The following is a 13446-nucleotide window of genomic DNA, read 5'->3' as shown; positions in this document are numbered from 1 at the left end:
GGCCCTCACATGCACCCTGTTTCAACTAAAAAACTCAAAATATTTAAGCATGTTTCAATTTAAAAAATCCAAAATTTCGCAGAATTAACCCAGAGATTTTTTCTTCATCTATCATCTATTTTTTTGTCCCATTGCAATGACTAATGAAGGTTCTTTCTTAGAAGTTAAATTTTCAACAGGTTGACACTCTTGTTTATTTTTAATTTTGTCGGTTCGATCTTCGATGATTCATTCATGGATCTAATAGGATGGGTATTAATGTCTGAAGCCATTAAAAAGTTCTAACTAACTGTCAGTATTTAATGTATCGGTACAAATATATATCAGCTATCAACTATGATGTTTCATAGCTCAAATCAGGGGAATTGTGAAAGGACTGGGAGCTGATATATATATTTGGCGCTTTCTTGGGTATTGGAGACAGTCCGGTATCTAGTTTTGGAGATGATCTCTTCGGGCGGTACCAAACCTTTGGCTGTGTTTAGTTTGATAGAAAATAAGATACAAACAAAAAAAAATCAATTGAGAGTTGTTGACTAATTTCACAAAAAGTATCCACGAGCTTTACGCTTCTCTCACGCTTTGTATGAAACCAAATTTTCAAATAAATGGTATAGTATTGATGTAGGGTGATTTGGCCCAACTTAGTAATAGGGGGACACGTGGACACGACCTAACCAGTAGGATGACAGCTCAGTCCGATACACCAAGTCTATAATGAATTGAGCTCGGATAACCAATCTACTTCGGGGCAAATCCGTCTCGGGACAAGTTCACCTCGGGGCCCGATCACATCAGGACCACCTCGGTCCCAAGGCACTTCAGCATTCGTACCGGTCGGATCCAAAGGGCACTAGCTCGGATAATATTGACCGACCACTGCATGGCAACTCCGAAAATCTCGCCACCAGATTCTACGCCTTATGGGATCACACCTCGTAACAGCTAGCACTATCTCCCCCATCCAATTCGGGCATAAGCGATAAATCTTATCTCTTAGTAGCGTTATTCCCGATCAACTCGGAAATAGATCTCATCGTAATGAGGATCCCGGGACTACTCCGCGAAACCCGTGAGGACTCCACTATATAAAGGCTCCACCCCCAGGGGTGAAAAGGACGTGTAATCTCTGCTCACTAACTCTCTTGCATTCTAAGCTCTTATCAGCTTGCAACCAAGTACTGACTTAAACATCGGAGCGATCTCACCGGGTAAACACCCTCAGGTTCTCTGATTCGCTTTTTACAAATTAACTATGTCTGTTGTCTATTGGAAGCCAGATCACCTCAAGTTGGGAACAACCAAAACATCAAGTATGATGCCGACATATGCATGAGAGGCACAACCTAGTCTATGGTCTATTACAAAATTGGAAGCTTGGAACAATATTAGTATATATTGAACACGTAAGAATCTTTGTGCAGGTGATAGTGATACCTTGTCCACTTTCTAGTTCTAGTCCATTCTATCTATAGACAAGAGGGGGAGTAGTGTACGTACGTATGTAATGTAATATGGTTGTCAAGACTCAAGATGGCCCCACTACCCTACTTTTTTGTGTCCTTTCCAGTTTTGGAGGAGTTTGGCTTATTATTCTCTCTCAAGTCTCAACTGTGGAATGTGGATTAGTTTTGAGTCTTGACTACTTAATATAAAATACAATATGTAGGGCCAATGTTCACATTAGTCCTCAACTTTCATTTTCCATATCTCAAGGGTCAAAAGCAAGGCAAGTTCACATTTCACACCTGATGTAGTGCGATCTAACTGCTATCTGCTAGAGGATGATTTGGTTTTCAGTCAGACGACGAGCTAAGTGGATTTGCGAAATAAGATCAGAGAATTCGAGGTGGAACCAGCTATTGACTCTACTACAGTGGAGGAAATTGCTGCTGATAGAACTGGTAGAAGACTTGCTACTGGTATTGCTGAAATTGTTGGACCTATTGCATTTGGACCTGAATGGCCCGCACGCAATGTACCAGGTCGTCGAACTGGGATTGCCCAACTCCGGGGGAACCACAGATGGTTCAGCAAAGGTCGCACCAACTATAGGAGGGGGTTGTGCGCTTACCTGCTTTGAAGCTTGCGGCATGGTCAGTGTTGGAACCCCAACCACAGTGAGTGGTATGGTGAACTGACCGATGCAAACTGTCGGGAGTTGAGGTTGCCCCCAGAGACGTTCATTTCAGTGCTCTGTTCGACGTGATTGGAGGATGCCATTGCTTTCAAATGAACTATTGAGCGTGGAGAAGGCTTTTTGTAGCGTTTCCCACAGATGACGCCAATTGATGTAGCACGATTTGACTGCTTCCTAATGGAGGATGATCTGGCTTCCAGTCGAACGACAAGCTAAGCAGATCTACGAGATAAGATCAAAGAACCCGGGGTGGCTAGCCCGGTGAGGTCGCTCCGATGCTTAAGTTAGTAGGCTGTCGCGAGCTAAAATTGCTTTGAGAATGTAGAGAGCTAGAGAACAGAGAAATCATGCGTACATTATGCCCTCGGGGTTGGAGCCTTTATATAGCTGAGTACTCGCGGGTTTTGCAGATCGGTTCCAGGATCTTCGTCATGATGGGATCCATTTCCGTTTTAATTAGAGGATAATGTTTCCAACCGATAAGGCTTATAAATTCCTCCCGAACCGGGTGGGGAGGAGATAAGACTTGCTGTTATGCGGCGTGATCCCGCGAGGTTCGAGGTTTGTTGGAGAGATTTTCAGGGTTGCCACGTAGTGGTCTGAATCGATATCCCCGAGCTGATACTTTTTAGTTCCGAACTGGACTAAATGTCGAAATGCCTTGGGACCGAGGTGGCCTTGTCCCGAGGTGACTTAATACCGAATTGGTTGGGAGTCCGAGCTCAATTGTTGTCGAACTAGACATGTCGGGCTGAGCTGTCATCTCTTGATTAGGTCGTATCCACGTGTCCCCTTTTTACTAGGTCGGGCCAAATCACCATTCATCAACACCGATCCTTTACACTCTTTCAATTGCTATTTCTGCTGTTCGTTGGTGGGTAATTCAAACATGTCGGTATCACAACACCCTATGACCCACTCGGCGGGCTGGAAATTTGAGAGACTGAAGTCTTCACGTCTTCAACAGATGAGCCACTACGAAAGGCAGGTCAGGCTGGTTGATGGTTATTTGAGTCTTTGAGATGAGTCCACATCTGCGCCTGACAAGGGGGCTCCCCACAATGTCCCACAGCACATTTCGACTTTGTATTGCCAACATCTCCCGTAGATATCTCAATCCCATCATCTTTTGTATTTGTCATCGGGAGATATCGTGGGGGGCATCGTGGTGGGGTGCTGATGTGAACTCCTTTGAGAGATTGGTTTAAAATCATATTCCAGAAGTCAAGTCTCGTGAGTCATGAATCGTGACCTCATCATCCATGAGGTTTTGGAAAAACGGAACCCCCGTATGGGCTTATCTGATGCTGATTTTGGGCCAGACAGTACCCAGCTTGGACAACCACCCTTTATCCAGGCCCAGAAGTTTGTGCGCCTCCTGGGTTAGGGTGTCATTGCCACCCTAATCCCAGGCCGCCTCCATAACTTTCCATTGTCCCTGACGTGCCACCAGATGGGTTATTAAAGCCAAAAAAAATTAGGATGTATGAAGATCGTAATCCTCTTCATTTATTGCATTTAACTAGTGGGCCCTGAGTGATGCACAGATTTTGTTAAACTAAAATCTATGTTAAAGGACCTTTATAATATTTTTAATTGGGCAAAGTGAAAGTAAATCTAAATCAAGTTTCTTTTTTTTTTTTTTTTTGTTATGTATTGTTACATAAAATTGTATTAATTTTTAGGTAAATTGCTGAAACCTCATTTAAAGTTTCTGGCTGTGCTGAAACCTCCCCTAAAGTTTGGTAATTGCAATCACTTCCCTTGAACTTTCTGATATAGTAGTTGGTAAAATCTTCTAAGGCATGAAAATGTCCAAAATACCCATGTAGTTACTTTTAACAAAAATGTTTATTTTTCAAAATTTTTCTTCATATGAATCAATATCCCAAGTCCTTCCAATCTCTTTTCTAAAATTGATTTATTTTCCAAATTTGCCCTTCACATCAATCACTCAAAGGTAAAGCTTTAAACTCTGTTTGTTTTTGTTGTTCATAAAGTTTGTATTTTTTCCTGTACAAACCAGCCTCAAAGTAACGCATGGGTGTTTTAGACATTTTCATGCCTTTTTTAAGACAATTCTATCAAAGGGGGTCTACTTGCAACTGTATTAAAAAGTAGAGGGGAGGTGATTGCAATTACTAAACTTCAAGGGAGGTTTCAATAATTTACCCTAATTTTTATTATGTTAGATAAATTGTTGTTAATTTGTGTTATTCTCAATTGAATTTAAAAGAAATTTATCTTTTATTAATTTTCATTAGATGTATTTGTTTTGATTTTTAATATTTTTTTCCTATTATTGCATATCTAATGTTTTAATCTATTTAATATCTTGACATGGTAGAATTTAGAATTGGCAACAAAATTGAGTTTGCACAGGAACCATACTCCCCATCCCTATTCCCAATGTTAGGTCGGGTTAGGGACTTCATTCCTCATTCTTGTCCTTGTCCTCAATCAAGTATATCATGTATTGTAAAAAAATACAAATATTTTACATTTTGGATCAGGTTGATGTAGGAACTTCACTATGCATCCCCACCGTTATCCCCGAACAGGTATCCCCATTATGCCATGTATGCACTAATAAAGCTCATGCATGGTATGAAATTTGGTTGGATTTTAATCTTATCATTTTTATTACTAACTACTTCATAAATAATTTTTTATAAATTCAACCAACATAAGTGTCACAATATGCAACAATAGGTGCAATTATATATAGCACCTGGATATTAAAAGGTATTTAAATTGTATAACAATTAAGTATATTATTTATATTAAGTTTATCAAGTATATTATTTTAAATTTGAAGTTATTATTAATGAAAATGGAACTTAAACCTGTAATAATAATTATTAGTTATTTATTAATTATTAACAATATGATGTTATGATGTCCTAATAACCAATTAATTATTATTTAGGTGAATTAAGTTATGTAAGATAAGTTAATTAAGTAAATTAACTAAAAGCTAATTAAATTAATGGAAAATGAAGTTTTATACTTCCATTAATGAATTTGATTTTAAATGGAACTTAAATATTTTAATAATAATGTTATTAATCGATTCTTTCAGGCACCTGTATAAGATACAGTTTGTCATAAATCAACTTACTATATGATGTACAGGTAACTGAAAAATTGTTATTTGTCTATATCGAAATTGGGTAGAAAATAACCAGCTTTGTTCATTGTCCTCACCTGGTTTTGTTAAAAACGGGCTCCATGAAACCCGAATTTTGACAAACTCTTGTTTTCTTCTCCAATATGAAGTTAAGAATGTTTTTATTTCGCTATTGCTAAAACAAGTAAAAAAACAGAAAAAAAGAAACACTTAAATTTAGAAACAAAGGCTTGCTTTGAATGCTTAGCTTCCTACGTCTAATGGTTGCAACCGGACAAAGAAAGTCTTGTGGTTCCCAAACCGGATGATGAAAGTCAACAAAAAAGAAGCCTCCTACACTCTTGTACAACAGAGAACAAAAATTAAACAAAGAAAATAAGACCCTCAACAAAGAATGCAGAAACTGACCCAAGTGAAAAAATAAAATTGATCGAAGATCTCTTTTCAATGATTGGAAAAGTGAACCGTCTTCCCAAAGAGTAGACCTCTTTCGAATGATCTCAACAGTGAAATCTCTCTTTCAAACGATCACAAAAGTCGATGCTTGGATTATGACAAAAGCAGACTATAGATATCAGAGAATGGAAAACAGAGCAAAAAGAGATGATAATGGTCGCTGGATCTAGATGAGATAATGGTCTCTCCAACCTTGAAAGAGCTTTCCTGGATGTAGCTGGAGAACCATTGCTTGAACGGTGCCAAAACCAGAGTAATATTACTGGCAAGACTTTGGTGCGAATTGAAGCCGAGGAACATTGTGAATGATGCCATCAACAAAGCAAAACTACTAAAGTTATTGTCTCTTAAACAGTGGCAAAAACAGAACATTACCGGGAAGATTTTGATACAAATTGAAGGAGACAATCGTTGTGAGAATGATTGTGATACGAATGGAAGGAAGGGATTATTGTGAGAAGGAAAGTAGAGAAGTATCCTACCAACGTACGTTCCTTTCTAAATCTCTCTTTTACACACACATTCCTTTCTAATGAAATTCAAGAAGTGGGAGTTAACAAAGCCTCAACTAATGAAATGTGGTGGGAAGATGATAAACATATAAAAAGGTGGGTTGACACTGGCATGAAAGTGGATGAGATGTGTGTATCCTCGTCTCTTTATTATGGAAGCAAAAAAAAAAAGGGAGATAAAGTTAAAAATTAAAGACATTTCACACCCGATAGGCAAGAGTGGGAAATAGGGTTTGAGACACCTCTTTTATTGGTTGTTTCAAAAATGATATGGATTAAAAAAATAAAAAAATTTCTTCACATCTTGTTACATGGGATAACCTGTATTCACCTAAACAGTCAAGTGGAATGTTGATTGGTCCATATCATCCAATATGATATGGAAAAAGATACTTTTTCTATATCATAGATTTTCCATATATAGATAGATAGATAGATAGATTGGATTGTGGTTTTTGGCGCGTCTCTTGAAGTAAAATATATATATATATATATATATATATATATATATATATATATATATATTTTGTAGATAGAAGGCTAAATTTCATCTTGTTAGGGTGATGGTTTTGACGGTCACTTTCACTTGTCTTTTCTTAGAGTCTATTTGACCAGTTGAAATCAGAATGAGAATCAAAATGCTCTATTCCGTCTGACTATTTGGACCATATGGGAATTGGAATAGGATGGAGTGGATTATCATTTTCAATGGGGGAGGAATGACCATTCCCTTAAATGGGAGAATAACATTCCACCAAAAATGAAAATAAGATTCCGATTTCACCCAACCAAACATTTAGAATTGAAATAAACCATTTCAATTTCAATTCTAGACCCCTAATCCTACAAGCCAAACATGGCACAGACGCATAAATGAGTCCTGTGTCCCCAAATCAAAGAAATAACTATCTTGGAAACAATTTTCCCTTCACATCTACGCCCCACAAATGCTCCACAGCACATTGTATTGGGAACATCTCGCATTGACAAGTACGGAGATGTTCCCAATGCACGATGAGACGTGCACATGGAGCTCACTATGTGAACTCGGAATGGAGAGGGATAATTTGTTAAATTTGAAATATTTTTATCCCGATTCTGTTGTGTTATCTGTAGCTTATATGAAACTAGACTTCTTAGGATATTGCTATGCATATCGTTAGATCACGGTAATGGCAATTCTGGCCCATGTTTGAATGTGTGCCTATGGGCCCTATGCCAAATACAACACGTCTCCAAGACTCTAACTACCCTACCCTTCATTCTCTAGGCCATTTGGCCGCTTCTACTATTTGTTCAAATGGCTCCATCAAACACTAGAGTTATCTCATTCTTTTTTTTTTTTTTGGTAAGCAGGAATTCATTAACAAAGATCACAGAATAATTACAGCCAGGTTCTACCCAGATGGCATGACTGAAAGTCTGAAACAAAAACCCCAGAATCAAACTACCCTCTCTGAGCTAGATGAGCTAGAGTGTTTCCTTCCCTCTTGATAAAGGAGCAAGACACATTTACATACTGGGCAAGAGTTAAAAGATCTTTACACAAAAAAAAGACTCCTTTGTTGAAGCCAAGTTTTGATTTTTTTAGAGCCAAAATGATTGTCTGATTGTCACTTTCTAAAACAAAAGGAGAGTTAAAATTCTGCTTTGCTAGTTGCAATCCTCTGATACGCTTCAGCTTGCATTGCACTCGAACATGTGCATGGGCCAAAAGAAACTGCCAAAATAGTCCCCAGATTGTTTCTGATAGCTACACCAAAGATTGCTTTACCTTCCTTATCATTATCAGTTTGTTCTGCTATGCTATGAATTTCTTTCTTCCAATTTTCCAAACCAGGTTGCATCAAGCTTTCAACGTGTGGGAGAATTTGGCCTAGGTTGTTAGACTCAGGCTATCCCATATCAAGACTTGCAGGAGAGATGGAAACTGATGCAAGTATTGAATGGGTGGTGGCCACAGATGAGAGTTTATGTTGATTAGAACAAGCTGATGACCAGTGAAGGCTTCATCAAAGTGAATTTAACCCTTCACATTGCCTAGTAAAAGGATAGTACAAATCAAGTACCCAATGAATCAATATGAATAATGTTCATATTGAAACCAGCATTTGTTTTGTTCTCATACTTGCAACACACCATGAAAAAGCTATAGATCTCCATCATTCACTCTAATCATTCTCAAGTGGGATTTTTTTTAGCAGAATGAAATATTTCCAATATCATTCAACCAAAGAAGAGATCATATCAAAGAGGGGAGATTGGGGTACATTCCATTTCTGATAAGGAGAACAGACCCCAGATCAATTATACTACCAACCAAAAACAACACTAGAACCCTAGCCCTAATTTCGCAAATGAAAACCCAATAATTTGTTTTTTTTTTCAAACCATTCTGGTCTCAAAATGGTATGAAGTCATGAAGATGTGTGGATGGAAATGAAAATCTAATAATAAAGGTACCCTAATCTCGATAAGCCTGCAGAGCCTCACCAGCCAACCTGCAAATCCTCCATTCCTGCAACACTTCTGCACCCATCTCCTCATAGAACTTGATGGCGTTCATATTCCAGTCCAACACGCACCACTCAACCCTCCCGTACCCCATCTTCACAGCCTGCGACGCCACTGCAGACAGCAACATCCTTCCCATGCCTTTTCTCCTGTAACACTCTCTCACAAATATGTCCTCTATGTAGAACCCCGGCTTCGCCAAGAAGGTCGAGTAGTTGGGGAAAAACAAAACGAACCCAGCAACCACGACATCTGCCCCCGATCGGAAGGTTTCGGCTTCTGGGTCGTTGATCGGAGCGTCGAGGTTGATGATGCGGACGACCGGAGGATAGAGAGGGTTGTTCTGGTGTTGGTCCTGCAAGAAAGGGACTTGGGAGACTTCGAGGATCAGGACGGTGAAGGATTGGAAGGGGAGGGAATTGAAGAGGGTAGCGGAGAGGGAGGCTTCCGTGGCGGAGAAAAGGTGGGTGAGGCGCTCGAACACTGCCATTTGGTGGATGAGCTTGTGTATGTGTGGGACGTCGTTATTGCAGGCTAGTCGGATTCTGACGAAAATTGGGTTTCCAACGGGATTTTCCGGCAATGTGGCGGAGAAAGTTGGGTCAGGGGCTGCGGAGGGTGGAGGTGGAGGAGCAGCAGCGGCGGCCATTGCTCTTGCTTAGGAAAGCCAGAAAGGGTTCACGAAGCCCGGAGGGAAGTTTTATCTAGGGCTGTTCACGGGTCGGGTCGGTTGGGTGCGGTGTTTCTAACCGATCCAACCTGATCGGGTTATTTGATATAAAAACCGAAACCGACCCAATGTTAAGCAAAATCGATCTGGTCGGTTTGAGTTGGGTTGGGTCGGTTTGGGTTCTAAGTTCATCCCTGCGATAAAATCTTATTAATTTTAAAAACAGTCATAAATTGAACATCATTTCAGCCATCTCCTATGATAAAATTTAAATGAAAAGTTAATCACAAAAGTTGTTTATTAATCACTATTCATTAATCCAAAGTTTCTTGCAACCATTCAAAAACTAGGTGGCCTAATGGGATTTGCAACTAGGAACTAAGTCGGTTCCTAATGGGATTTGCAACTAGTTCAACTTCATGTTTGAACTAGGAACTAAGTCAATTTAGTTCGGGTTGGTTTCGGTTTTCTTGTGTGAAAATCAAAACCGACCCAAATTATCGGTTTAATAAATTGCACAACCCGAAACCGACCCGTGTTGATGAAAACCCGACCGACTCGGATTGGGTCGGTCTAGGTTGGTCGATTTGGTTGGGTTGGGCCTTCTTATGAACAGCCCTAATTTTATTGGTTTGTGATTGATTTGATGATTCTGATGAGACTACACTTAGCACGACTATTTATTACTACACCTCACGACATCGAGTTGCAGCGGTCGGACCGGCCCCACAGACCCGATCGCTGCCGTAGATTTCCCAAGAATACTAATGCAAATATACATGTTTATGATTTATTTTATTAATATATTTATGTATGTATGTATGATATATGTATTTACAGGCATGTAAGCAAGTGTCTATATATCATATATTTCTGTATGTAATTTGGTTGAGATAAGATAAGACCGGGCTTAGATTGGTTTGGGCTCCCTAAGGGTCAGGATTGGGTCCAAGTTTCCAAACTTGGACCCAGGTCCAATTTGAGGACAGGAAATCCAAACTTAGCCCATGTAAAGTTGTAGGCTGGATCAATCTAGGCCTGAGGCCCACCCATGTAAAACACCTATTAAAAATAATAAATAAATAAAAGAATAGGCTTTTTCCCTAATTTTTATTGGTAAGGGATTTCTCCCTAATTCCTTGAAGAATCTTTGAAACTAGGGGTGACCAAATTAGTAGATTCTACCCAAAACTGAATGGAACCAATTTTGAATCGGCCTTGAACTGATCCTACTCAATTTGTTGTTAAATAGGGCAAATTCTTAGAACCGACCTCCACCCAATTTAGTTCTAGGGTCTAGTAACTAGGGGTTTACCCTACTTGAACCAACCCAAAAAACTTGCCTTGGAACCGAATTTGCTTTGAAATAAATTCTAAAGTACTTTGAAAATGTGAAGATTTGAGCCCAAATACTCATGGTTACAAAGACAATGATCTCATTGACCATTTAGATAATATTTACAAAATTTAAATTATAATTATAATAATCTACAAATTAAATCACTCAATTTAATAAATAAAGGTAATATAAATTTTAAAATATATTATTATTATTATTATTGTTGAAAATAATGTTTTTAAAGAACATTTCCATTTTTTTGTTGGGGGAAGAGTAAAAAAAGAGTAGGTTGGATAGAACTTGAAATTGGCCTTGAAACTGACAAGACCAACGACCTTGGAATCGATTTTGATAGGATAGGTTTTGGCTCCATCTTGAAAGAATAAATTACAGTTCTACCTTAAAAACCGAACCAAACCAATCCATGCTCATCCCTACTTGAAACCATGCATCATTTATTTTTGAAATAACAAAAGACCAAAATACACCACAATGAAAATAAAATTGTCAATAAATGAAGTTTACTTTAGTTGTTTACAATCAAAAAGCATCAATAAGAAGTTGGTTCCGGTGGCGCTTTACCTTCGAATTTCCAAGTTGAAGTGTCAAACTCCATGCATCGAGTATATATAAAATCATCAAACATCTATTTAAAGCCACATCCAAAATAGAAGAATGTATCCATATGACCAAAGATCAGATGGTGTTGGGGTGATTGCCAAACTGGCAAATGTCAGCATCAGCTGCGCAATGCGAGAGCACGAGGGAGTACCCCACATGAACAAGAAAGCAGATTCTGCCAGAGAAGGGGAAACCCCCTCGAAGACCTTGATTGGATGCCCAATCCAATAAGAAAACAGACATTCAGCTATAAATAGGCACGCCACACTCAAGGTAAGAGACTTTTAGACTCAGGATTTAATCAAGCACCCTTCTTGCATTCATCTCGGTCTCGACCAACCCACATACTTCGGCTCATCTTGACCGACTTTTTTACCACTCGCTAATTTGAACATCAAAGTGCCTACTCGGAGAATAACTTATCGGGCCTCTGACTCTTTCTATAATTGCAGACCTCAGTGTGCAGCTTCATCCTTACACCTCGTCCTCGTCCAGTTGGCATGACTATTTAACTACAGCATCAGTTCGGAATACCTCGAATTGGACAGCATCAATAAACATGTATAAAAAATTCATAAAACTGTTAATGGGTCGGGCCTGGTCCGGGATAGGGTGTAATTGATTCTAAACTGCAACAGTTTTTTTTTTTAAACTTTGATGAAATGGATCATAGTTTGGTTTAAAATCCGAACAGTTTTTAAGAACCAAGTTGTGTCGAAAGTCAAGTTTAACGCTTTGTTTTCGCAGAGCCAGAGCTTACAAATGATCTCAGATTCTCAATAACAATTTTTGGGATCAATATAGCTCATTTATCCAGATGGCTGAATACTTGATTGATGATCAATTTTGGGGGTAAAGTGGAATGGCCTCTGGCTGAGATTTAACAGTGGTTTTAAGGGGGCGTTTATTTTTTGGATTTTGGGAGGGGGAAAGTTGGTTAATGGGATTTTGGTTCCCATTCATCAAGAATCCTTTGTTCTTTTTTCAAATTTATGTGGGGACTAGGTAAAGTTTATTTTCCTATATACCACTTACCTGGATAGGTGATACCCATCTCCTAGGTGGGTAAATAACTTTCCCACCTAGGGAAAAGTTGCCAACACTTCAATGGAACAAAAATGCCCCTATTAATAATGGGTTTTTATGGATAAAATGGTCATTTCCTTATTTACATGAGAAATAAAAGAACATGGATAATGCACTTAACCGGGTAAGTGTTTCTGAGAAAAAACTTACTCAGGTAACTACATTTACCCGGATAAATAATTTACCAAAAAACAAACAAGGCCTAAGTCCTAAGCAAACTAAGAATGTGTTCATCAACGAAAAGAACAAGTCCTTTGGTTTGGTTTCATAGAAAATACGAGTTTAGATAGAGTCAACTATCTACTTTTCTCTTATTTTCTATCAAACCAAATTAACATAACCATGATGATCCAAAATGTTTAGTTTGGATAAATGTTTTAAAAACTGACTTGTAACTATAACCGCTTTGGCTTAGTTTTTGGGTCGGTGGTTCGACTGTTTGCTTAGAATAGATGGTCTTTTGATATTTAAAAATAAATAAAAATAATTAAATAAAAAACAAGCAAAACTATTGTTTGGATCGAATGAATCAATGGTTAAACCGTTTGGGTTAATGAGTCGTTGACCAAAATCAACTATTTTTGGCAAAAAAATCAGAGGTGAAATGGAACCGATTGCCTGGAAGGTCTCTGGGCCAAACGGTCCAACCATTTGGATTAATTGTAGTTTCAAAAACCATGGTTTAAATAAGCTTTCCCTTTTGTATTTTGAGTTGTGGAAAGCAAGCTTGATCTAGAAAGTGTTTTAATCAGTTAGTAACAGTTGCATTAAAACATTATAATAATGGGATTATAGTTGATAAGGGCAACTTTTGAGCCCTAATATCAATAAAATTAAATTTTTTAATATAATTTTTAAAATAAGATAACTTTTTATAATATATATCAAGAAAAGGCAAAAATAATGTTCATTTTCTTCCTCCTCCAAACCACTTCCGCCTTTAGTGTTGTGTGGAAGGGAGAGAGAGAGAAAAAGAAG

The 13446-nt window shown here is 38.4% G+C and overlaps 1 protein-coding gene across 1 annotated transcript; it reads right to left on the bottom strand.

Moving 5' to 3' along the window:
• Nucleotides 1–8514: 8514 nt before the first annotated feature.
• Nucleotides 8515–9433, bottom strand: LOC104601287 (GCN5-related N-acetyltransferase 8-like). The gene has a single exon (XM_010264581.3). The coding sequence runs from the start codon at nt 9399–9401 to the stop codon at nt 8703–8705; it is 699 nt and encodes a 232-aa protein (XP_010262883.1). The 5' UTR covers nt 9402–9433; the 3' UTR covers nt 8515–8702.
• Between the last annotated feature and the right edge of the window lie 4013 nt (nt 9434–13446).

The sequence above is a fragment of the Nelumbo nucifera genome, chromosome 2 (genome assembly GCF_055504915.1).
Source record: "Nelumbo nucifera cultivar China Antique chromosome 2, China Antique-T2T, whole genome shotgun sequence".
In the NCBI taxonomy this organism is placed as follows: domain Eukaryota; kingdom Viridiplantae; phylum Streptophyta; class Magnoliopsida; order Proteales; family Nelumbonaceae; genus Nelumbo; species Nelumbo nucifera.
This window is presented reverse-complemented; position numbering and strand designations above follow the sequence as displayed.

Bases quoted from the DNA above. Each gene is read 5' to 3' on its own strand.
- LOC104601287 (XM_010264581.3), bottom strand. From the start codon at position 9,401: ATGGCCGCCGCTGCTGCTCCTCCACCTCCACCCTCCGCAGCCCCTGAC.